Source organism: Haliaeetus leucocephalus, unplaced genomic scaffold (assembly GCF_000737465.1).
Source record: "Haliaeetus leucocephalus isolate CR32 unplaced genomic scaffold, Haliaeetus_leucocephalus-4.0 Scaffold577, whole genome shotgun sequence".
Taxonomy (NCBI): Eukaryota; Metazoa; Chordata; class Aves; order Accipitriformes; family Accipitridae; genus Haliaeetus; species Haliaeetus leucocephalus.
Window position 1 is genome coordinate 1,945,379 of NW_010973013.1, and position 26,993 is coordinate 1,972,371.

Here is a 26,993-nt window from a genome sequence, read left to right on the forward strand (position 1 = left end):
CGATAACCCCTCAACCCTTCACTTATCTGGGCTGAAGAATCCTAGCTCAGGCTCTCCTTACATGAAAGATGCTCCAGTAGCTTAATCATCTTTCTGGCCTTGCACTGGACTTGCTCCAGTAGCTCGATCTCTCTTTTGCACTGGGGAACTCAGAACTGGGCACAATACTTCAGATGCAACTGCACGAGGGCTGAGCAGAGATGAAGGACCTCCACTGACCTGCTGGCAATATTTCTCCCTGCAGCCCAGAACACTCTTGGCCTTTTTTGCTGCGAGGGTGCATTGCTGGCTTATGGTTAGCTTGTTATCCACAAGGACCTCAAGCAAAGCTGCTTTCCAGCCAGATGGCCCCCAGAATGTACCGGGTTTATTTTATTCCACCCCAGGTGCAGGACATTGCATTTCCCTTTGTTGAACTTCATGAGGCTTCTCTCTGCCCAGGTCTCCAGTCTGCTGAGGTCCATCTGAATGATGGCACAGCCATCTGGCATATCAGCCACTTCTCCCTGTTCTTTCATCATCTGAGGATGCACTCCATCCCACTACCCAGGTCATTAATGAAGATGTTGGCCCCAGTATTGAGCCCTGGGGTACATCACCATTGACTGGCCTCCAGATGGACTTTGTGTCACTGATCACACCCCCCTGGACCCAGTAGTTCAGCCAGTTTTCAATCCACCTCACTGTTGCCAATCTAATGCATACTTTGTCAGCTTTTCTGTGATGATGTTATGAGAGACAGTGTCAAAGGCATTACTAAAGTCAGGGTATACAACATCCACTGCTCAACCACATCTACTGCTCAATGTACACAGTTTTGTTGTTTTTTTTAAAGGCCACTTCTGTTATATTTTATTTTAATAAAAAGCACATAGAAAACTAGTGATACATTCACACTAAAATGATGAAAAACAGTATTACTGATATTTTCCCCAGCAGGCTGCAAAACTTGCTTCTGTTAGCACACTATCAAAGATAAAGAACAGAAGCTGCTCTGTGCTTAGTGAAAATAAGGAAACTGGCAAGATTAAAAGAAATTCTAGCAGGCTGTTGCAGAATATATAATATTTTCTTTTAAATACTGTTAATAGTAAGATCAGAATTACATAAAACATGAGATTATTTTTACTGCCCATATTAATAAAGCATGAAGCTGGCTGCGAGGTATATAAGCCAACAGTTAGATTCACAAATGCAGAGCCCTGGTTCTGTATAAACTCCACCAAAATCTATGAACCTCCAAGTATCTGAGCTGACAGAACAGAAAGCAATATAATGGCAAAAAGCATCGCAATTCTGCAGGAATTCCATGTATAGCACTTCTTTGATTGGACACACTGGGGGGGAAAAAAAGATTATGACTACATAGTAGATTTTTAAGAAAACATTAGAATTTACTAATGATATAGAATCCAAAGCACAGGGCAATAAAACCCAAATAAGCAAAATCTATCAATGTGTAGTTGTTTACTTTTTCAGGCATAAATATTACCAATACCATATCACAATCAAAACATATTTTCAGTGGGAAAGATTCCACAGAAAAATGGCACTTTTTCCTCATATTAGCTTCTTTTTGCAAGTCTTTCAAAATACTTGAAAACTAAATAACATTAAATATTTAAAGAGACACTTTAATCTACAGTTATAGCTTCCAACTCTTATTTATGAACTTTTAGTGGCATTCTTCCATGCTACAAGAACTTTTCATTGCTTTATGACATCTTAGTGGGTTTAAGTCCTCAAAAAAGCAAAGACCAACCTAAATGAACTGTTGTTTAAAAACAGGGCTACTCCCTACTTCTAACTGTAAAACAGTAATCAGCAATGTTAATCACAAAAAGTGAAAGTCAAATAGAAAATGTATTTTAGTAAGTGCACTTTTACTTTTATGAATCCAATTAAACTGGAGTGATTAATTATAAGAAAGAAGATGCAGATAGACCAAAGGTTCATCAACAAACACAAAGTGGTTTAGAAAACAAAGCTGCATTCCTGAAATATTTATAACAAAACTTATAGTTTCTGACCACTCTCCACCCTTCAGAATCTTATGCACAAAATCACAGATCCTCACATGGTCTGTACGGTCCAGAACACAAAATTAACAAATAAACAAACTATATTTCTGTCTCATACCACAACTAAGAATCTGCATTTCCATCTATATATATATATAAAAGCAACACTCACTAAATAGTTTTCATCCTGGAACGCATAATGTAACGTTGTGATCCACTGGTTATCTCCATTCACTAACACATCTCTCTCTTCTCGAAAACAGGCTGTCTGAAGGGGAGAAAAATAATTATAGGCTTTAAGTAAAATATCTAAAGACAGACATTTTTGCAAGTTGACTATGTTTTAACATTACGTTGGGGGAGGGGGGGATCAAAACTGTCTCTCTAAGTTAAAGTCATTTACTACACTCTTCAAACATGCCAAAATCTATGAAAAACTAGGTATCAGAAAAGTCCACCTTCTTCAAATTTAAACAGTTGTAGTTCTCCACGTTGTTAAATGATGCGAAGGGAGAAATAAGCTGCTGCTTCCCATTGTCTAAAAATCCCAAGTCAAAATCTTATCTTTTTTGTACACAGAAATATTGAAATCAAGTATCAATAATGACAGAATAGCAATATAAGATTGGAGAAAACAATCAATAATGGCATTATGTAATTATAACTGCAACAGGAGTTGAACTAGGATCCGGAGTCTTGTGTCATTGCTTTATCTCATCACGCTGTTAGCCTAGTTTTACACTTGAATTTTCACATAGGCAAGGTTGTTCTTTTCATTTGAAAGTAGCTGCCAACAACTTCCATGTAGTCATAATTTGATAATCATTAACCAGTTGGTGTTTTCTCCACGCTTTTTCCTCAGGAGAAGTCGGACAGAATTGAATATTGCTCTTGCCAGATATAAGCTGTTGGTAAGACATTGAGGAGGACCTCCCCTCGACATGCTGGAAACAAACACAGGAGGCAAAAGGTGCCTTCACAGCAAGTGGAACAGACGAGGAATAAGAACTGCCAAGAAATGCTAAGGAATACCTAAGAAAAGAAGGAGAACACAGGTTTGTATGAAACAAAAGAAGATAAAATGTGAAGAAAATAACCAACTGGAAAGCAGCAAGGCAATTAATTCAATGGAGGTCTTGCAACCTGCCCCAAGAAGTGAATAAAATACCTCAGCAAAAGCAACTTTGGTCATTTTCCTCTGTCATTCTGCAAACAGAAAAGAAGCCAAAAAGAAACTATAGCAAAGAAATATGATGAACGTTTTGAAGGGACTGAGTTCTGAAGTGAATATCACAAGAAAACAAAAGGTATCAAACAGCAAAGCCAACACAGAATTTTATTCAGAAAAAGGTCTAAAAGATACTGTAAAAGAAAGACTAATAATTGTATGGGCTCTATTTACAAGGCAGATAGAGATTTAGAGAAAGGCATAGACCATAATCTCTTCCAACACACTTTGCGATTTCACAAAGATGTTTCATCGGTTTGAACCATGCTCTGTCTCTTCCATCTTAGGAGACAGCTAAATTTAAAGGAAATGCAAGTCTCTCTACTTTTTCAATTTCATTTCCAAAAACAATAGGCAAATACCAGAACTCTGACATGGTTATTGTTGGCTGTGAGATTTGGAGAGTGAAGAATGAAGAGCAAAATATCATTTTAGACTGAGCTATGCACAAGAATACACGCAGTAAAAACAGAGCAGAAAATAACTCCCTTCTCCAATCAAATAAACCATACCAAGTCTTGTTTTGGTGACTACAGTGAGTAAGAATAACTCAGACCAGGAAAAAGAAAGATGGTATACTTCAATCATAGCACAATGCATGAGATAAATCAGTGAAATTTGAGAAAATAACAGAACATACTTTAAACAAATACCCTCAAAGGTTATTAAATGAAAAATGGATTTGGGGGTGGGAGAAGAAGAAAGGATGATCTTCAGAAGGAAGAAAAGCTGTTCTATGCTTCAGCTTCATTTCTTTTTCCTGCCTTGTTTGTAAACTCTTGACATATTTCAGACAGAGACACTATGAACTCTTGTTTTCACAAGGATAAATGACACGTAGTTTCTCTACTTGTTCTGACACAATTCACAGGATTACTTACTAGAGAGTTTATATAATTCCACTTGTTTTTGCCATCATTTAACAAAAGACCATGCATTCCTTGAGCACTCTAGACACCCACCTCCGGGCAGTATGCCTAGAGTTGACAGCAACAGCTATTACCACAGTACATCACAGCTGAGACCGTAACAGCCAAAGACTCTAAGTGGTTCATGGGCTTTACATTAATTCATTGGGGGGGGGGGAAGTAGTTCTTGTAATTACTGTAACCTAGCTCGATTAAGTTTTTTTTAAATGAAGCCTTTTTTTGTGCCTTTCATGATTTCAACATTACACTTCATCTTCCCTAGGCACAGGCTCCTTGAGTTGTTGGCAGAGACCTCCAGAGATCATCTGATCCAACACTGTCACAGCAAAGGCACCTTAGTGCCTTGGTTATACCTATACAGTTATTGTGGCCTTTGACCAGCAGAGAATTCAGGCTGCTCAGCTATTTGGTGCTCATGTCCTTACAGCTCAGAGTTAGCACCTTCCAGGAGTGCTGACTGCTTCCATGCTGCATAATGTTTGTCCTGGTCCCTCCTGAGCCTCATCTGGCACCACCATGGCACACATGTAACTCTGTAAGTGATTGTCAACACTCAGGGTAACAGGTCTGGAAGTGTAACAGCAGGCTGTCGCACACTTTCAGGTACTCCTTGTATCAGTGACGTCCCCAGTTCTACAGCACATCTTGGAGTTTTCAACAGTGGCAAGTATTTGGAAAACTTACGCTCTTTATAATACAAAAAAGAACACTGACCTCACAACCTGGGCAATTTCATTGTAACAAAGTTTTTGCATACAATTACGCTGAGCTTGCAGTCATCTGGCATTCGTAAGCCTCTTTTGAGTACATACCCCCTTTCTGCTTTTACAAATGACTCCCATTTCCCAGAGTTGATACAGGGATATATGAACAACTTATTTCTGCCATTTACATATACACCTACCTATATGCTTGTCTTGCATTTTTGGACTATATGATTTTCCTGTGCATTTCAATGTTAGTGCAGCACATTGCTAACAGACCCAAAATGGGTCATTTTCCCTAGCAGTGGTAACAAGTGAGATGCGGTCATCAATGTTTAAAAATGACAGGTTACAGTTGTTGAAGGTCATGCTTTGTAATGCATTTTCACTCCAGATGGTTCTCTTTCCACTGTATACCCATGGGTTACAAATACATGGAAAAACATAGCTGTAATTCTTTTTAGGCTAACAGTTCAGACTTTCAGAAATTCAGCCAGACCCATGGGAAGAGTATTTTTAATACCTTGCATAGAGAAAAATCTTTCAAACCTATTTATAACTGTATTTTAATGGAAAGAAATAGCTTTTAAACTGACTTTAAAAGGGTACATTTAAAAATAGAGTGTAACTTTATTTCTGGTCTTTTCTTTTTCACTGAAATAATAAAACTTACAGTAATGACATCTGTCTTGGAGAGAAATACCTCTTTGTATCAAGACTAAAACCAGATTGCTCAGTATCTGAATAATTTCTGGCTAAGAGGAAACACATTGTATAATTCTAACCACAATCTACATGCCAGTTATAATTCTTAATGTGATAACTTTTTCATTAAAAGAGAGAGGATGTGCACATATCAGAAATTGGCTTTAATTTGTCTGGATACATTATTTATTTTTTTTGAAGTGTGATGGTTTCCCATTGATCTCATTTCCTAACAAGATATAATTAAAATATAAATGCAGAAATCAGAATAAACTTGGGAGCAATTGAACAGCAAGGTAGTCTGAGAGTAGCAAAGTAGGAGTTTCAAATAAAAACTGAGGTTAGAGATAATTCGATCAGACAAGTTGGAAGAGACACCAAGATAGTGCTTACGCTGTCCACACTAAGGAAAACCCAATGGCCAAAGCAACTCTGTATGTGTAAGACACTGAGTTATATCTTTGAGTCTTATTTTTCAGGCAGTTTATTTTTTGTATGCATAGATGAAGAATTTCAAAGCACTTTAAATAGACACAAATTCTATTTAAAATTAATACACAAGTCTTCAGGTGTAGACTGCACTTTGTAAGTTTCTTTCCAAAGGAACCCAGGGAAACGTATTGAGGATTTTATGAAGAGTGGAGCTGTATAATGCAGTAGGAACCCAAGGCAAAGCAGGGCTGGTGAAAGAGCTGTTCCACTTTTTTCAGAACACAGAATGGACTCAAGCTTTAATGAGGAACTTTTCATCACAAATTTTTGCAGATGGGTATTTTTGTGAAACATGCACTCAAATTAATTTGAAATTTTTATCTTTCTGATTTTTCAATCTACAAATTGGACCTTGGCTAAGTTCTAACTACTGATAAACTAATAGGCTTGATGAGTTATAGCTCAGTAATTACTTTTTTATAGCTCAGTAATTACCTTTCACCATGGAAAATACTTGCTAAAGACTACATTCCTAACTGGAATAAATGCATTAAAACATTGCTTGTATAGTTGGTAATCCTTGGGCAATTACAGAAAAAGTATAATGCCTAAAACATCCAGTCCACCGAAGTCATGATTCCATGCTATTTTAACCCTTCTCATGAATTGCTTTAAGCTTATTTTAATATTAATCTTCATATTGTCAGTAAGTAGTGAAGCATCTCCTCAATCCCTCTATATACACAGAGTCTTGTGGAAAGAGAAGTAACAATTCAGCAGAGTAAGAGGGTGCATGATTATAAAAAAAAACATTACTGTAATCTTACTTCAGCTCTCTTCAGCATCTCCCACTTATTAAGTATCTTCATGGCAAAAACCTTATCTGCATTCTTCAGTTTTACTACTGCAACCTGGAAAAGATAAATGAAAGGTAAATCAGTTAAAACATGAAAATGCATTTTATTTTTATGAAACCTTGCAGTTTTGGAGGTTTTCTTCTTCACTGTTCTGGACACTTAGCTTTACTACCCACACAATACCATACCATCACCATCAAGAAAGAATAACATCACAACAGTATAGGGTATTTATTCCGCAAAAGTTCCAAGTCTATTTTAAGCTTTCATTATGTATCATTTTTTCTAAGTGATTGTAGATGAACAATGGTATTTCTCACCATCACACTTCTTGCTCTATCATACTATCATGAAGCTATCACTGGCTGTATGCTTTATGCTCCTGGACTTTAGTCCTACACAGTAATTTAAATTACAGAACCACCAAGAAAAGACAACAATGTAGTAGTTTCTAAAACAAAATAAACAATATCTTTTTGGTTTTAGACACAAATTAGACTGTAGGTTTGCCATAAAACAGCTTCCACTGTCATTTCAAATAATGCACTAGACTTTCTTCAAAGATACAGTAAAGTATTACTTCACATTTTTCCACCTGAAGTTTAATGAGGTCTTTATCATATCTATTGTCAGTAGCAGGGAAACAGCAAAATCCACATTTCCTAGAGAAGTAAAACTTGGGAAACACAAGCCTTCCTCCCTCTCATTGCTTCTGAAATATTAGATGCCACAGGCCTATGTAACAATAAATTAACAAAGCCAATCGACACAGTCCTTTTCTGGGAATATTACAGTTTTGTTTAGCTGTAATAAAAGCTAACATGGAATATTTTTAGGAAAGAGGGAGGGAAGAAGTTTACACAAACATGTTTTCACAGTTCAGGCTTCCCTGGGTATGGAAAGCTCAGTGTCTTACCCAAAATGCCCATGAATCTGCCACAGACTCAGAGCTGCTGATCAGAACTACACCAGACCACCACACTACCATCCTAACTGTAGAAAAGTTCAACAACCAATATATTTTAACAACCATTCTCCAACTATCCCATTCTGCCTCTTCCCTTTCAAATAAATCTTAAGGCTTAAGCAGATAAAAGTTTATTTCTGTGTGCATCTGGTTACAAACCAACATGCTGTCACACAGATTATCATCATCTTCATCCTGTAGGCCAGTGACAAAAAAATACTAAGGTTGAATCCTACATTCCTTCCACCTCTTTCATAATCAGTAAACCAGCTATGTGTGAAGACAGTGATAACAGAAAAGAAAATACAGGATCAGACAGTTTGAAGAAAGTGTTGTGCAAACCTCTTTCATCCATCTCCAAACGTGTCATCAGCTGCAACAGCTTCATGAAAATGGCAAAAGCGCAGGTTGAAGGACTGCAATACTCAGATGTCTAAACTAAAGCGTATCTGAAAGTGTACCTCTTGCTTAGCTATAGATTCATAGACGAAGCAGCTGTCACTTCCCATATGTGCAGCAATGCATTATCAGCCCTGCTCTTGACACTGCTGCCTTCTGGGGTTGCGGGGGTGGGAGTGGGGGGGGACAACATGAAAAAAAGGAGAGAAGACAGAAAGGAACTACATTTACTTGTTTAAACTAGTTTATGAACTGAAATTTTTAAAGGTTACTTCATGCGTAAAAATTGAGGTTCAAGTCCAGACTTGGGATCCTTCAAGGTACTTTCAGATTTGAAACACAAAAACAGATTCTTACTTTAGACTACAATCTTTTTTTAATTCATAAAGAATGTCTACTCTCCTGTGCATGGCACGCCAAGACCGAACATCACAATTTTATTTAGGAGGGAAAGATGAATCCTCTGCAGTGATACATAACCCACAATGCAGATTTGAGTCTTGAGCCTCCTTTTAGCCAAAAGGTTTGAAATTCTGGTAAGCTGTATCTATATTGATTTCTAATGAGAAATGGCAGGAGGAGAAAGCCTTAACATTGAAACTAACCAGCATTCGAACTGTATCATACCTTCCATGACAGGACGGCCCCTGCATGATGCAGTCTGTGGTACGAAGCTACAATGTAATTCTGCCCTAAAGACCTTTAAGGGTTTTGTGACTGTTGTAGGGAAAAGTTAAAAGCTTGGTCCTAGAGCTGGCTAGACTGCTGCTGCTGCCCAGCGTGAAAAGTAAGTTTTTCCCCACCATTAACTGCTGTAGTATAGGCAGCCAGAGGCATAAGATAATACATGCATTTCAGGTCCAACTTTAGGATTTCATTTCTTGCCTGCAGCATGCTCAGTGAAAGGCTGTGTTATTCTGCAAAAGACTTGGTTATTGAAAGACATGAGCTAATTGCACAGCTGCCTAAATTTGTAGTCTCCTATACAGCATTCACTTGGACACAACCAAAGGGGCTACGGCACTGCCTCTGGTTAACAGCTGGAGCACAGGCCTTCAATGACAAGATCAAGGGCTTGGTACCTTCTGTGAATGTGTAATAGTATTGAAGAGTGACTAAAGAACAAAAATAGACTCACATTTACCAGCTGTGTTTACAATCAGTCAGAAGCAGTCTTTTAGTCTGTGAAAGCCATTAATGTTATTCCATATCAATAACCACCACCCACACACAAAAAGATCACAAACCATCGTTTTTCTGCAATCACAGCATCTTTCTGGAGGTGTCTCATGAATTCTAAAATGCTTATTTCAGGACTGTGAAAGAGAAACCTGACACTTCAGCAATGACTGGTCTGATGCAGTTACCAATTGTAACAAAAAATTCCGAAACATGATTACAGACCCAGGCAGTGTTTACATACACACACCCAGAGGTATATACTATGTACACAAAGGCCCGAATACACACAGAGGGCTGTTCTGATCTTCTCCCTTCCCCAATGAAGCTGTCAAGACAGAAGAAAGGGTGATCATTCCTGTCTAGTTATCTTGAAGTGTCTTGCTACTGGAATTTCTTAAAATAGGGCTTTTAAAGGTTGGGGATTTTTAAATTTATATTTTCCTGTGAGCAGCCCAACAAAAAATGATTGGTATGTGCTGATGTACATCTTGGTTAGTCAGACAGGGTTTTTTCCCATTCTTCCAACAGTTTTCCGTATTTCCCACAAACAGCAGTACAGTCTGGCATGCTGTCAGACACCTTCTGCCCCAAACTCTGCTACTTGTCTCTATGGTACGTCTGCACATTTCCTTTGCTTAAAAAGCAACAGCCTTATACAGAAAAAAGCTAAACCAGAAGCTATTAAAATTGGAGGGAGAAGGGGAGAGAAGAGGTTTTTAATAAATAAATAAATAAATAAATAAATAAAGGACTCAGCATTGGTTTTCTTGTCCATCAAGAGTAGGCAGCCCTCCAGAAACAGGAAGAGGGAATGTTACTGTTCATAACTAGATGCCAAAATTTAGGAGTAACTAACTACTTCTCGGAGCTGCAAAATATTAATAACATAAGGACATAATATTTGCTTGCATAAGCAAGCACTGAACTTTTTATTTTTAAGCAATAATAGAATGAACTGAAAATTTTGGTATTCGCTAGAATCTTCAATAAGCCACACTTGCACACTGCTGAGAGACACCGCTAAGAGCTGCTTCCCAGTTGCTTCACTTTTCCTAGCAGCATTCTTCAACTCCAAAGTTTAAAGTCTTCTTGCTTAGAGTTGTTTGCTAAGTTTTTTGAACCATGCTGCCCAAAGCCAGCATAAGGAAACACTTGCTGCCCACATTATTAATTTTACCAGGATAATCCTCCTCCTTCAAGCAAAACATCTGTTTTCTAAAGACAGCACTCTCTTACATAAAATTTTAAATAAGTAAATGTATGCGTGCAGAGGGAAGGGGGATGTCATTAATTTGACAAAAAAGAAGCATTCTCAGACTGGCAGCAATGAGGGTAAGAGGAAAAAGAAAACCAGGAACAATAAACTCTTACAGTTATAAGCAATAACTAGTTTAAACTACTTTTTGTCTACATCAAACTTGTAAAAACAAAAGGGAAGTATTTCTTGAGTATGCAAATTGAAGAAATTGAGTAGCATAAAATCAAAATAAGAACAAGTCTGAGACTGTGCCAAAGAAAACTTGCATTAACTTTGTTGTCTACGGAATTTCAGAATTATGTTGATTCAGGGGACAAAAATTACTCCTCCCAGTAACCTAGAGCAATCTTAGTCTCATTTATACTTTGCTGGAAAGAAAATATATTCTTCCAGATTTCTTAATCTGTCTCAGTGAACTACTGTAGTCTACCGAATCTTAGGAGTATTTTACAATTTAATATTAATATAGTTTCTGGTGGTTTAAGTAGCAGTAAAATTTGGTGGTCCTTTTTTCAACCTTGCTTGGATATTTACTGGTTATTTTAAAGGAAAATTAGTAAACTCGTACAGAACTTGTTTTCTTAGACAAACGTCTGTGTAAGACGAAACTTGTTGTCTTTAAGCTAGTAAGACAATTTAACATACATCCTTGCAAATATTTAGTAAGTCCTACTTTAAGAACACACAAAACCAAACATCTTCACTGAGAGAACTTCAGTTTTCCCCTTACTCAAGATTTTGGCAATTAAGTTGAGTCATGCTATCTTTCTCAGATAAGGAATTAGAAAGAAACACTGTTCCTAAAAGAGGAGAACTAACCAATTACACAGATTGTCCCCAGAAGAGGATGGCAAAAGCTACGTTCTCACTATTCATGGGATGATTCACCACAAAGAAGCTTCCTGAGAATGAACTACAGGTTGTTTTGTGGTTTAGCTGCTGTGGAGTTTGATGCTGATTTAGCAGACATACTCTTAAAAACACAGTATAAGGCAGGTTTTACATATGATTCTTCTGACAAGAAAGCACCTACATGAGTGATTTTTCTTACATCTTACACAATCTGTACATGAACTCAGCTGCAACTATTACGGCAGCACTGAGAAAAGCTGATGTTTTAAGCAGAAGCGTTTACATCAAAATGGAGAACGCAACATTCTCTTTGCGGCAGAAGTTTAGACTAAAGATAAATTACCCATGAGTAACTTAAGCCTTCAGTCTCCTTTATGAAGAAGCATTACTCCAGAGGGAGCAAAATCAACCAAAAGTGATGAAACAACTAAATAATACTACATTTTTATTGTTATTTTTACAGGTGCCCAATTATGATATTTTCATGTAGGCAGAGTATGTAATGACATACACTACAGTAAAAATTCCTGTTCCTTACATACTACCTATAGAATTCTATTCTTCCATAACCACAGACTAGTAAAGACTAATTTTCACACATGATGTAAACATGTAAGTGAACGTGAAACCAACTCTTCCCTGTCACATGCCATAGAGCCTCTGGAGATGCTCATACCAAAGAGAACTGGAAAAAAAACCTCTAGCATTTCCAATTCCAAAAGCAATGAAGACATTGCTCAGAAAATCTTTTTCTTATACTTTGGGTTTCAGTTCACACGTATTTTCAGGCAGTATGGAGTACCTTCTGCAGAAGCTTTACATACTATCCCCATCTGTAGTACATTTGGCTATCAAAAATCCAAGGCACTGTTACACATTAGGTTGCTCTTTCTACATATGTAATTGTCCTGCATGAAGAACAAAGCACACACACCTAATATAATTATGAAGAAGGGGCAGAAAGCTAACGTTTATTTATTCGTTTCCTCGACCTGTATAATCTGACATGCTTAGCGTAAAACCTAGCCATCAACAGCCTTGTCTGATGACTTCAAATAAGAGATGGCATAATCAAAAGCAGCAAAAAATTGTATAGTTTGATAGCAGTAGGTGGCAATGAAAAAGAAACTAACATCTACTATACTCTTTAAAAGAAATTCAGGAAAAATATTCAAACATTCATTAAAAATAGGAAATGAAGTGACAGGAATAGAAAGATTTCTGGGTGGTTTTAGAATATCAATATTTGGCTATTTAAGTTGCTGAAAACTACTTTCAGACTATTTAGTTATTAGGATGATTAGAAATGGCTAGATCTTTATACCATCAGTAACTCACTGGCCTCCACCCGCTGACTGAAAAGAATTACAGTCAAGCAAATGATTTATCAGACAGTTGAAACATGGTCTCTTAATCCATGTGAACTTGCCTTCTCTCAAAATCTAAAAGACTTAAGAAGAGCTGTCAAAGAATGTATAAATCAAAATGTATTTGAATCAAACATTAGGCAGGCCTACAGTATCCATTAAGCCCAAATAATGTAAAAACCCGTACATCAATATATTGCTATTACCTGTCTCTCCTCAGTGCTGCAGCTTTGCAAAAGCATTATTCAAACCCTTCCTTCCACCTTCACATACATACCTCCCCAAAGGCTCCTCGGCCAATCACCTTCAGGATTTCAAAATCTTCTTTATGTAGTCGCATCTGTTTCACTTTAGATGTAAAAGGTTTGGCTGAAACAAAGGAAAATATCAATCATTTAGAAAAACCAACCACACCAAAAACACAAAACCAAACAACAAGGTAACAGTAACATAAAATAGATGTAATCAGAGTCCTGAAAACAGACTGTTTGCTTATAGATCTATATTCCCTAATGTAATATAATGAAGCTTAAACCTAGAAATAATGACCAGTAAGAACTAAGCCAAAACTGCTGTGAGAAAAAGTATACGAAGTAAGCTTGCTTTCGCCTTTTTTTTTTTTTTTTAATTTCAAGGGCAGGGAGTGGGGGGAAGACGAGTCAAGGTGACTGTTTTTCTACAGTCTTTTGAGTTCATAGGCATCCACTGCATCTGTGCTATATGTTGTTAACTCTGGTTGCAAAAGCAAAGTATAATATAATGAGGAGTTCACTTTGGACAACATTACTTTCTCTGCCAAACAGCAAAACAATACTGTATTCAATGAAAAATTAAAATGCTGATGAGTGATTGGCCTAGACAATGTATCATGCAATATTTTTGGAGACCACACCTTCAAGATAAGGATGCTTAATAGTCAATTCTTGGCTTCTGGAAGCATGAACAGTTGTACTCAAGACATTATTAACACATTCAGTGGAAAAAAACCCATGTATATAAAGTTAAGCTTCATTTCCCTCTTCTTTTTCTCCTCTTTTATAGTAGCTTTGAAAGCAGTACGCAAAATAAGGTATTGTATTCCAGCCAGGTAACCCCAGTATTCTTTGCAATGAAACAGTATCAAGAGGACTGTTCCCCTCCTTCAGCCCCACTTAGCACTACAACTAACCAGTCCCAGTTCATTAATACATGCTCTCTGCCTGCATGCAAAACATCCAAGTTCCTGGCAACTCCACCTCAAAAACCACATAACACAACCTTTGGTAAAAAAGAAAAAAAAGAAGAAAAAAAAAAACCCCAAACACAAAAAACAATGCAAAACTTCAAATAATTAAGCAGGAAAAGGAGTTGTTTTAAAAATAATTGTTTTAAAATCACATTTAATACTTTACATAAATGAAATCTATTACTAAAACAGAAGCTCCAGTAAATACAGTTCATAAAAGTTGTCCATCAAAGGAGGTTGTACAACCCAGTGTATGCAGGACTGGAATGGGTCTCAGAAAACTTTAAGTTCAATTTCTGGCTCGAAGGCAGTCTTTCTCAATGATCCTAAACAAGCAACTGCAGATACTTCACCCACAGTTTCACATCTATAAAAGAGGGACAGTATTTTCATAACAGACAAGGCACTGACCACCACATACTTGGATCAAAAAAGAAACAAAAAAGTGCATCATAAGGCAACCATTTTACATGGCCCACAAAAACCTTTTCAGCTTATGCTTTCATGGTAGAGGGACCCATCTATGTCCACTTCTATCTATACAGAGGCTGATGGAATTAGTACAGCTGTATTTGCAGTGAAGAGCTGTAACAGGCATCATATTGCAGAACAATTTGTTCAGAATAATGCTTCTAAACAGAAATGGGAATTGGTTTTCAAAAGCTCCAAAGCAAATGACCCTACATAACCAAATTATATCCAGACACATGTAAGAAACCTGATTTGGGTTCTCCTAGAATTCAGTATTTTGTCTTCTAACATTATGAACTAATCCTGCCAAAAAAACCCCCAAACCCTAATACTGATACAGATAACCCATTATTCAATTTAGAATTTTGATACTAACACACACCCCTTCAAGGCACTACAATATCCTTGTACAAAAACCTACTGCCCACTATTTGGCAAAGCAATTTTATAACCTGAGTCAAGACACAAGCTACCTGTATTTTTAGTACCTAAAAACCCCCAAAAAACTCCTTTACTCTAGTCCTTAAATTAGCATTGTAAATCACATTTGAAAAACAACAACGCAAAAACATGATGTCTTATGCTTTTCCTGTTAAGCAATATAGCGCAACTCCACTAGTGTTAGGGGTAGAATGGATGAAATCCTTTAAAAATCTCAAGATGTTCCAAAGTCTGAACTTAAGTCAATTTTTCTAAAATTCCTCAGATACCAGGAATCAAGTCTACCAGCAGTTACACAGAAACATCACCTTATGATTAAAAAACCTAGGCTTTAGTCCAAATAGTAAACCATACGAGACTGAGACTTTCACTTCAGCAGTATTTTTAGTTTAAATTTATAATAATTTTACTCAAAATATCGAATTATACAATTAAAATACAGGTTTAATATGACATTTACAATACTTTAAAAATTTATTTTAAACAGAAGCATATCACTCAAGTTCACAGAGACTCCCAAACTTTCAATTAATCTTTTATACCTTAAAAGAAAGGTCTTGCAATAGAAAAAATAAGTGACAAAAAAATCTACTGCCTTACTGGGACAGCCTCAGCATACAGCTGTACCAAGTGATTTAGTACAAATATTAATACTACTGACAATACTACTGAACAAATTAAAACAAGCCACTAAAGCCTTTTAACTTGAAAAACAACTGATTGAAAACAAACGTGTAGTTCTCGACTTCAACATTTTTTGACCATTATAGGCCTGGCTAGAGTACAAGGCAAAATATCTTGTTAACAAGCAACAGCATAGCTGTTTAAACCACAAAACTCTTCCTCACTTTATATTGTAAGGAAAGGCCTGTCATTCCTTAATTATTACATTTTAGAATCTTCCAGGGTTCCCATAGGGACACTGGAAAAATAAACATCACTATAACTACTTCAGTAAAATACAGCTGACAAAAATAGGTTTGGATTAGGTTTAATGATTTGTAGTATCAGGGCTAGTGGAAAAGTTTGTAAGCCCTTCTCTTTAATTTTTTTATCACCTCTAACAACAGACATGTCAATGTATAGCCAAGCAGTTTTATAAAGAAAGATACAGTCCAAGAAAAGAAAAAGAGGGAAAAAAAGAAAAAAAAAATTGCCCTAGGAATGTGCTCCAAATAGCTTGTTCCAAAAAAGGTCAATTTGCTTTATCATCAATGTTGTTTGTCTGCTGTGCAAACATCTGCTGTTCTTGTGGCAACAGCAATCTTAAGTACAGAAAACTTGGCCTGGCCAAGGGTCTTGGAAGGCATATCTTCAGACAGCCGTTTCATACATCCAGCTTTCCAGACTCCGAGGTTAACAGGCAGACTTCTTGCAACTAGTTTGGCAATGTCATATGAGCTGTTATAAAGACAGAAAACTGTAAGGTCAGGGAACAGTTTTCAAAATGCAATGTGCTGAAAGGGGTCCCTGCAATGCAGCTCTGTAAAAACATACAGGTACACACTCCTCACCTGTTTAAATCCCCATCCCCCTAAACAGAATCATCATGAAGTTAACAGAAAACACGACCCTCTTTTTCAGAAGGAGCTGCGGTTTCCTTGATCGTTGATACCAGAGTGACACACTGTCTTTGCAGCTTTTCGAGAGCAAAAGGTGGTATGGGCATGTCCTTTGGCGCTTCACTGAACCTACAGAAAATACACAGAGGGACAGCCGATTTTCCCCACACGGACATGCCTTTTCAAGGTTGCTAGCCATTTGTGATACAGATTGGGGACCAGCAGTTTGCTGTGCCAAATCAAATTTTTCCTCCTCCAAACCAGAGGGTAAGTGTGGGCAGTATGTCCCCTGGCTCCTCCTGGATTTTCAACTCAGTAGGAACCAAAGTTCCTTATACGAAACTTTCAAATTTGCCAGCATGTTCTCTACAGCCACAACCTGGTAAGTCATACACAGAGTCTACAGAAGAGGCTACTCTGAAAAATATTCTATGTTGCTATCAATCACTGTGGAAGAGATGGATAGATAAAACTTTACCTATAAAAACTATTCTAGAAAAACTGGCCACCCCATCTGGCCAATAATTCTGATCTCACCCTGCCTGGGAAAACTGCACTACCACCCTCTCAGCAAGATTCCTTCCACTTATTCCATCAATTACACGTGGTAAGAAAAACCAACCTCCCAATTCACCCTCAGGGGTAACCAATGTACTGAAGTAGTAAGCTAAGCTGTTTTTTCAAACAAGGTGAACCTGTCATGACTATTCAAGTTATTTGAGTCTCTATGGGTCTTTCCCACATTTTATGTTCTAGCCATTCATTCCATTTATGCTTATAATGCATTCAAACAGTAAAATTCAGTAAAAAGAGAATTCTACAAGTGTTTGAAATTTAGATTTTTTCCAGTTGAAATTTGACTAGAACTTCACCTGAAGTAACATGTTAAGCACATAGCAAAAACAGTCAGGAGGACTCCAGCTGCCAAGCCAGGCATACCGAGCAGCATACATTCTACCCCTGGCCCTGAAAAGGGAGGATTTTACTACAACAACTGTCCAGCAGAAAAGAGGCAAAACAATGGGTTCTGCAATAGCGACACCGAGCTTCAACAGTCTGCTTATCATATTGGGGGGTGGAGGGGGCAGGAAGCAGTTACTAGCATTACTTACAGCATGTTTAATACTAATGGGTTTAATTTTTAAACTCTTGGAGATAAAAGTCCATCTCCTGAAGAGCTGACGCAGGAAGGATAGCAACGTGGTTGACAACCCAATACAGTTTAGTACTGTGATTATACATGTGATACCAAACTACATCAAAATAATAAAACAGCAGTATTGGATGCTTTATTTGCAAAGTTAGTCACATGCTCCTGACTTGCTGTCTCTCCCTCTAGCTCCCAGTTTCTGTCTGCAGAGCTTGGGCAGGGCTAGCCCTGAAATTCAGATTTTTCAGAGCTAACCTGCTGGCTGGGGGAAAGGAGCTAGTGGTGAGCTCCCTCCTCCTCCCTCACCTGCTAATGTCCCCTTCCCTGCCCAGCAAAGCACTTCAGTGAACCAGAGCTGCTGTAGGCATGGGTTGAAACTAAACCCAAGTGAGATGAAGATCACTTTGACATTTTAAAGAAAGTGCTGTAGGCATGGAGCAGCAATTGAAAGTGGGTCCCCACAAATTATTTAGATAGGAAACAAAACAGAACAGGACAGCATTTAGGAATTCCTTTTGGTGCCTCACTGATGCCATGGTTGCATTTTAGATAAACAGGCTGGCTCAGATGGAAGACTGTATCCTCGACTGGCAGGTCTCAGTAAGATACCCATGTCTTACTTCCCAAAGGAATTCCAAAACATGCTTCCTTAAGTGATCCAGGTATCACACAGCAAACCCAGCCTTCTGCCTACTCCACTGTTCAATGTAAAATACCATGTCAAGCCAAAGATACAGAAATTAAAAGCTGTATCCACCAGAATTGTCAACAGCAATGATGAAAGTTCATTATGAAGGAAATAGATTGGAAAAGAAAACAGTCACCATGGGAAACTAGCTGCTTTCCATTTCCAGACAAAGCTCCCTTTCCTTCACTAGTTAAAAATAATTATAAAAATACATACAGAGCTTTCCCATGCAGAGGAGAAAAACCACGTAACCTAAGAGACTGTCACTTAACTGAGTAACAGAAAGCTCTCCGACTCTTCCTAATGCTGTCCTTGAAAAAATAAAAAATAATATATAAAAAAGAACAAAGAATAATACATCTATAGCTTTGTTTTAAAAGCATTCTCAAGTTTTGAAATTTCTGCTAAATTCCTGGAAGGAATTTAACAAGTGTTCTTATTTTACAGGCTCAGTCCAAACCCAAAGTATTTATTTTCCACTGGCTTCTATCAGCTGTGATTATGAAATGTGTAAACAGCATTTTTTAGTTGAGACAGACTATAACTGGATGTTTCAAAAAACTCCAGAAAGGAGGTGTGAGAGAACACTCCTCCCAAAATAAACAGTATTTCTCAAAACAAAGGAGAAATAATTGACAATCAGCAAGGCAGAGCTGCTTATAGCCAAATTTAATTGAGAGGAGACGGAAAAGGAATCGCTCCTCTTCACCCACCTAAGACTGGCAAAACAGCACAAGAAAGCTTTGTTGCAGTTTCTGCCAACTCTCTGGAGGAAACCAGAGGCAAAACACTATAGTCAACAGCGATAGGAGCTGAACCACAGAGCATTAGATAAGGCAATGTAAAATATATGAGCCACAAATACCCTTCTCAGTTTTAACAGTTAAGATTCAGTTTTCACTCCCTCAGAACATTTTTAACATGTTTTTCCTGATGAACAGTTAAGTGCCAACATCTGTAAGTACAAGTTAAGAATGTGGCATTTTCCAAGAATGAGAAGCATGTCCACAAATTCCTGTACTATGATATAGACAGACACAATATTCTGGATCCTATTCATCTTGGGGAAAAAAAACAGTAATCTGTTCTCATCTAGGTCAAGTGGAGACCATCCAGCCACCTCTGGCTATAGCTACTACAAAAGCTTCTTCAACAGGAACTTTAAAATCGGAGAGAGAAATAAAATATCTTTCCCAAACATACGAAAGTAGTTCTGTTTTTTCCCTCCCCAGACTCAGATGAAAAATAACCCCTGCATTCATGAAACACCCACTGCAGATCTGGGCAACACTTCCATACCACATCAAGATATGGCCATTATTTTTTTATATTACCATTCTTTCGCGTCACAAGAATTTCAGTAAACCACCCTATGTTTAAATATTATTATACTGGCAGCAAAGTGAAATATTGAACTTTAATTCATCCTGCTGTGCACTGGAATTCTGATGCAATTTGTGTAGCACGGTCAGTAAAATCTTTACTAGAGGACTCCTGTTCCACCTAGTAAAGAGGGTGGAAATGTTCTGGAAGCAAATCAAGAACAGACAGAAAAAAAGAGTTTTGTGATACTTAAAAAACCTGAAAGGCTAACAAAGGAGAAGGAGAAAGGGGGTCTTACACTTATAAAGCAGAATGCTGCTTAGACTCCATCCCTCACACTGTCACAGAGCTGGAGACAAGCCAATTAAAAATACACTTCTGACAGTCAAGCTTAAACTTTGCATTCCTCAACATTTGACAGGTAACTCAATATGCTGGTATTTAACTGCCAAAAAATGCTGGACGTTTAAGCTGTAAATAAAATCAGACCTGTGTGTAGAATTACTAAATGTTCTGAAACATCAAAATAAACCAGGCATCAAAAATTGATACTCTAAGTAAAATTTTTAGTCCCTCAATGCATTACTTTTTATTATGTAAAAAATACAGATATCACCATCTAATCTCACTAGGCTCTTGAAAAATACTATCTTACTGTTTGTGAAAGATTACATGTTGATGAATATCTGAGAAAAAAAAAAATCAAATATTATGCAATGAACAAAGAGTGTGCAACCACACAGCAAATTTCAAGGAGAAAACAACAAAAAAAAAAAGGGGGGGGGGGGGGGGGGGGAGGGAATGACTACATGTCAAGTAACAGTGCTCCACTCTAAAGAACAGGTATTTTGTCTCCACAACGGAAGCCTGTAATATGTACTCTCTCTAAGTAGTTGTGGAGGCATCATTAATTCTGTCATTTCCCTTGTTCTGCATTTATGGTTTTGCATCCTTAATTAAAGAATTGTTCAATACATATATTATTTATAATTCAAATAATCCTCTCATTTAAAAAAAAATAATAATCCTCTCTAGAAATTCTGCTGCATACTGTAATAATATGGAAGTGTTTTACCAGAAGAAAGCTAGCAACTTTGGTCCACAGAACACAGGCATCTAGTACACAATGCTCACTGACTAAAGGACCAGTGCTGCAGGTTGTTGCTCTCTGCGTGACCAGCACTAATGAAGCCCCCTGCTCAGTTTCCCAGGTATTTCACAGCACTTTAGGAGTCTCCTGTTCCATTTCTGAAGCTAGAGAAAGAAGGATTTTAAGGGATACTCAAACACCCGCGTAATATTGCAGCCTGCCTTACACTCCCTTCTCTTGCCTCTCAAATACATGATCCAGTTTCACTTCTTCCCACTGTGACTCCTCATCCCAATGCTCCCCTTCTCAACTATTCAAGTCCTATCCTCTCCCACAAGACTCGTCACTCCGGTATCACTCTGTCCTGTCCCCACACAGCTTTGCCACCACACCCAATAGTTTCTATCCACAGCCTCCTAAGTTTTCTCCACATCTGCACCTCACCTCCTTCTTGTACCAGTCTGATCAAGCCTCTCTCTCTTTACCTCCAGGCCCCCATCCCATTGCCCTGTTGGTCACAGAAGCCATCACCTGAGCAAAGTTCTGCTAGCTCTCTAATTTCTTACTTTTCCTTTCAAACTCTGGTCTACCCAGCTGAAGTCTCTCTTCCAAAGTCCCAGTTTCAGTGATGATGTCCTGTCATCATCCTTTCTCAAATTCCCTGATGCGTTTCCTTTCTCCTTTTACCACCACCAGTCTTGACTGCCTTTACTTTTCATTAAATTGTCACTGACAAACAAGGAGTTGAGCTACACAACAACAACCTGCCTTCCTCCTACTTTAGGATTTTAATTAAAAGGAAGGACGGGTTTTACAGTCATCTATATAAAGCAAATATACTGATGTCAGACATTCGATTTTTTGCCGATACTGAGAGTTTCATTACCTCTTACATGTGCAACTAACATTGTTCATTTTCGAGAAAAAATAGCTGTAAAAGCTCTGTAAAACTGAAAGCACTTTTAATCTCTTTTAATTAGTTAAAGCATATGCTCTAAACATTGTGAGAAGGGGGGTAAGCAGACTCTCCACAAACTCTCCGCCTCTAAAATGACTCTTCTTTGTGTAGCCATGTATTCTTAGCATATACTTACACTTAGACCTTGTCAAAAGGCACACCTGTCAAGTCTCACGCAGCACATGAATTATTTGAGTCCTGTCTCTCACTCTTCCATCACGATGCTTTTACCCCCAAATTCACTGCACACTACTGCAGACACTTCCCTGCAAGCCACAAGGGCCTCAGCAGAAGGCTAGTAATGCAGCTGAGCTCTAACAGCAGGCAAATTCTTCCTCAGGATGTCACAGGCAACTGACGTATCATGTAACAATATACCTTGTTTCCTCTTTAAAAGCATGGCATAAACCTGCTCACAAGCACTCCATATACAGTGGGTTTCACTGACTCTTGTTTATACTTGCATTGCAGCAGATCGCAAAAGTCCCAGTCAGGACTGAAGAACTCTGGGTAGTCGATGTTGTACAAATGCACACAATTACACTCCTAATTCTGCCTTTATGGACAACATCTGAAACGAAAGATGTTATATGAAGTTCTGCATTCATGATCTATACCTAACATAAAATTGAAGTTCAAACATTAAAATAAACTTCAATACTCATAAAAGCAAGAATTACTTTAACTATGTCAAATGGAAATATTAAAAACTACAGTGAGTAAGAACTTAATATTGTCAGAAGGAATTCTGCCTAGGTTAAAATAATACACATTTTCAAGTCATATTTTTAATTTTCTTTAGAAGTAATCACTCATTCTCATTAGATGTATTTTTAAAATAGCATTTGTGATCCAAATAAATAAAAACTGACTTTTGAACACTGCCTGCACTAGTTTTACGCTGCTGATACATCCTACAGGTTACTCTGAAATGAGTAAAAATAAGAAAATAGATCCTGTTGCACTTCATTAATCTATCACAGTAAAATGCTGCTTCTAAGTGTTAAGCCACTATAAGTACAATGAAAAACAAAGATACACTATTGCAGTCTCTACGGCTGCTTTTTACTCAAATTTCAAGTTCCCGGTCACACAAAAGAAGAAACCAAAACACCCTTCCTATGTCCACAGAAATTTTTCCACCTCTACAGCTTAAGCTTCCACTCCACACATACCTCACACCATTTTAATGCCATCACCCTATATTATTTCTGCTGTAAGAACTGCAAACTACTCATTTGCTTGTTCCGTGTATTCAAGCTGGGTAACGCAATTGAAGGTGTTCATTATTGTCCAGGTTTTTTGCATTGACACAATGATAAAAAGACAGTAATTCTAAAAAATGTGACATTAAGTCATGTTTCAAGAACTCTTCTTAGTTTCACTGTATTTTAGGGAATTATGGCTTTAAAAGTAGTCATTTATTAAACTACCAGCACTCCTTAAAGTCTTAAAGGTCTTCAAATATCCTAGAACATCAGCACTCTTTCAGAGTTACCTTAAAACTAATGCAATTAAAATTAAAAAATAACTAATCATTTGAAGGTTCAGTGCCATTAGAATGTAAATTGCCTAAAACAAACTTGATTTGGCCCACCTGAGAATAAAGAACATATCATAATGCTCAAGTACCTAACTGTGCACCAGATCCGGCACTCTATTTCTCAACTACAATCATCTTTGCTTTTTTCCTGATGAAGTGATCACTGTAAAATAATGCTGATTAAGATATTTTTATTTTGACCTCATTTCACCTCATGGCAATTTTAATCATTCAATCTTCAGTGCAGCTGAATGACTAAAATCTATTACTATTTCAAAAAAGATCAACGATGCCCATTAATATAAATCAAACTTTCAATAGAATCTTGATTTTGAAGGTGATAAATGTATTTCCCAACACCTGTAACTACCCTATAGCATACACTTTCTGTAAGTAGTAAGTTCCTACATAAACCACATATGTCCGTGTGTGCACGTGCTCACGTGTAAGAGATTCATCACAGCCCTTTTTGCTTTGATCCACACCTCCTTTGTATCACCAAGGATGCAGTAAAGAATAATTCTGGAACCCAGATCAGTGATGGACCAAATTCTTTACGAAACCAAAGAGAAACTTTTTATTCAGTTTCTTCGTTCAGTTTTTAGGCCACCGTATGCTTATATTACCTAAAAATAAAAAGGTTTTCAAACCACCCGTTATTGGCATATTGTTTCCAATTAAACCTACAGAGTTCCTAATGAATCAAGTGAAGGGATTCGCTAAGCGGTACGTCTGAATTGACTTTTGTGCTATGGAGCACATAATTTATTTCACTATCCCTGTCAATGCCAAGTCAGAAATAAGAAAGACCTCAAAACCATGAACTCTACTATGCCTGTATTTGCAGGGCTGAGCCTAAATTAACCGTCTTTTTTGAATCTTAGTCCCTAAAGTATCACAGAGTTGTATTGCTGTATGCCTGTTATGATAGGCTACATAGATTAAAGCATTTGCTTATTGCTACACTGATAAAAGGCAATTTTTCTATGACAATACAACAATTTTATAACAAGATATGATTATTTGGTTTTATTTATCAGCTTAAGATAAAAAGAGGAGGTAGCAAATTAAATTAACATTCTTCCTGTAAAGGAAGGATTAAGTGTTTCAGTATCAAACTATTAACTAATCAAAGAGAAGAATTAGTATCAATACAGACTGTTCTTCATCTTCAAATTCTAGACATTTTTTCAAAATTTTGTATGCTTTTTTTTCCCCAAATGTGGACAGGAGAGGTGGTCTTGTATGAATCCAATGCACTGGGGAAGAAATATTTTAGAAGTTGCTAAACCAAATGCATAAAATATTTACTGAGTTCTGAAAATTCTTTGAATGCTTTTACCCAAGTTTTATCTCAAAAGTTTTGTTTACTAAAAACTTGAAAGGAAAAGCCATGGCAAGACACAGCACACATAAACAAGTTTGAGATAAGTAATGGGATAATGAGGAAGTTGGACACTTTTTCAGAAGAGCACAGAACACATTCATTAATTTATACACAAACACAGCAGTTCTCAGGAAAGTACTCAGTTACCTCAATAAAGTAACCACACTTCAGAAGTAGGTAACATACATTGGAATTTTAGTTAGTGCTTATAATTTTAAAATAATATCAATCTAGATAGTTCATACAAATATTTAAATGGAAACTGCACTCTGATAAAAATGGATTCCAGTTGTAGGTAATAAAACATTTTGAAAATGTAAGTCATAATTAAGTCATAAACAAAATGAATGCTAGGAATTCATTACTTTTCACTCTGGAATTGGTTTATAGAAGGTTTGTTCTATGAAAAAAGTACTTGTAGGGAGGTGAATTCATACCTCATTTTTCTGAATGTCACCTTGTTCCACAGAGCACAAAAGAGCAAGTTAAGTAGTTCACAGTAAAATGCAAGCAAACATAAACATTTCTTTTTAGTATGTTCCACATTATATGACTAAACCCATTTTCCTAATTATTTCATCATCTTTCCCTGTTCAGGAAGAGTCCCCAGTTCAAACACCTAGTCATAACACCTCTTCTTCCTACAGACTTTAGTCCATGTTCTTGAGCAACATATTAAATTAGTGCAAGCTTAACAACAATCCGAGATGGTCAAAGCTTTATGAAATCCAAATCCTACAAGTTCTTAACACTTATCTATATGAAAACAGTATCAAAATGCTATTACTAAAACTGAAGATTAGTCATAACGAAGCATCAAATGTGTATTTTGAATCAGTTATATTTGAAGGTATGGGTCATGAGTGTACCCATCCATATAATAGCCAAACAGAGCTTATTACGTTTAAACCATTCTTGACAAATGGGTCAAGTCCTAGGCCAAACCTAGATTACTTCCATAACATACTGCACTTCCTAACTATTATGAAAAACATGAGAACTGTAATATTTCCCCTCCCACACTCTGAACATTGTTTTTTTCTGACCTCAAATTCTTAGGAAAGTGTGGCAATTCCTGCCCTTATTAACATCTATTTTCAGACTGTTATTCTGTATTTACTCAGAATTTATGAAAAAACATTCCTATTAGTTTTAGCTTGGCTTCACATCATTGCTCATCAAAAAAAACCCTTAATTTGTTGCTCTTTTTGAAATTCTCTAGTTATAGTTTAGCAAATAAAACTGATTACTGAAACTAAATGTAATATTCTTAGGCCTATATTGTGTCAAACATAAGGGAAAATTTAGCAACATATGCAAGATATCAAAATGCATTTCCCCCCACCAGCTCAGATTCAACTCATCCACTATTCATACCTATATATACCTTGCCAACTTCCTACTCTATATTAACACTTCTTTCCATCCACATCTTTCTCTATTTATCATAAAAATACATTATTCAACTGACTGTTTAAATATTCTCAGTTTATCTCGAAGTGCATTCAAAAAACATCCATACAGTAAGAAACACACACCTGGAAAACCTGCATTCAGTCCAGATAGTGACTGCTGTAAGCAACTTTAGCAACATTCATTCAGAGGAAATGAGCTGCTTATCTAACTGCCTAAATGGAAAGGACTCTTTCATACAATAAGGTATTTTGGGATTACTTACTTGTTATTTTTTTCAAATAATGATGGCACATAAATTAAAAATTTTACATACAGCAGCAAACGGAAGGCGGGTATTTACAATAGCCATTGTGTACATTTTTTACAGCTAATCCATAAAAAGCTTACAAACCAGAAGGGCAGAATACAGTCCGTATAAAGACTTGTAACAGAGGTGGTGTTCAGAAACATTTGGTTCTCATCCTTCAGATTTACAATTGCTCTCAGGCAGACCTGGATTTATTTTCAAATTAATCATTTTGACTAAGCATCATCACCACCAACAAAACCCTTCATGCATAAATATACTTGAATTACTGTCAGGAGAGTGACACAGAGATGAAAGAAGCAACATTCCCGCAGTCACAGCGCCTGTCTGCATCCAGGTCTCCTTGTAACTTCTACCCACCACCTGACTTGAACCAGCTACGACTAAGCAGAAGGTGTTACAAAGACAATTCACTTCTTGCATGCTCTGCATAAGTAGGTGGGTGGCAGGAGAGACTCCTAAACCCATGCAGCCTACAACAGCATCCCCTTGCTTCTCAATCCCAGGGCAACACCCTGGCAACCAGCTGGA

At 37.2% G+C, this 26,993-nt stretch overlaps 1 protein-coding gene across 1 annotated transcript in view; it reads right to left on the reverse strand.

The window, feature by feature from the left end:
- The window catches only part of CDC42BPA (CDC42 binding protein kinase alpha (DMPK-like)), a 186,253-nt gene that overhangs the window by 110,960 nt on the left and 48,300 nt on the right, over positions 1 to 26,993 (reverse strand). The window contains exons 3-5 of the mRNA XM_010577747.1: positions 13,179 to 13,270; positions 6,847 to 6,930; positions 2,194 to 2,289 (exon numbers count right to left, since the gene is read on the reverse strand). Of these exons, the coding sequence (XP_010576049.1) occupies positions 2,194 to 2,289; positions 6,847 to 6,930; positions 13,179 to 13,270 (272 nt within the window). The remainder of the gene's footprint in view (positions 1 to 2,193; positions 2,290 to 6,846; positions 6,931 to 13,178; positions 13,271 to 26,993) is intronic.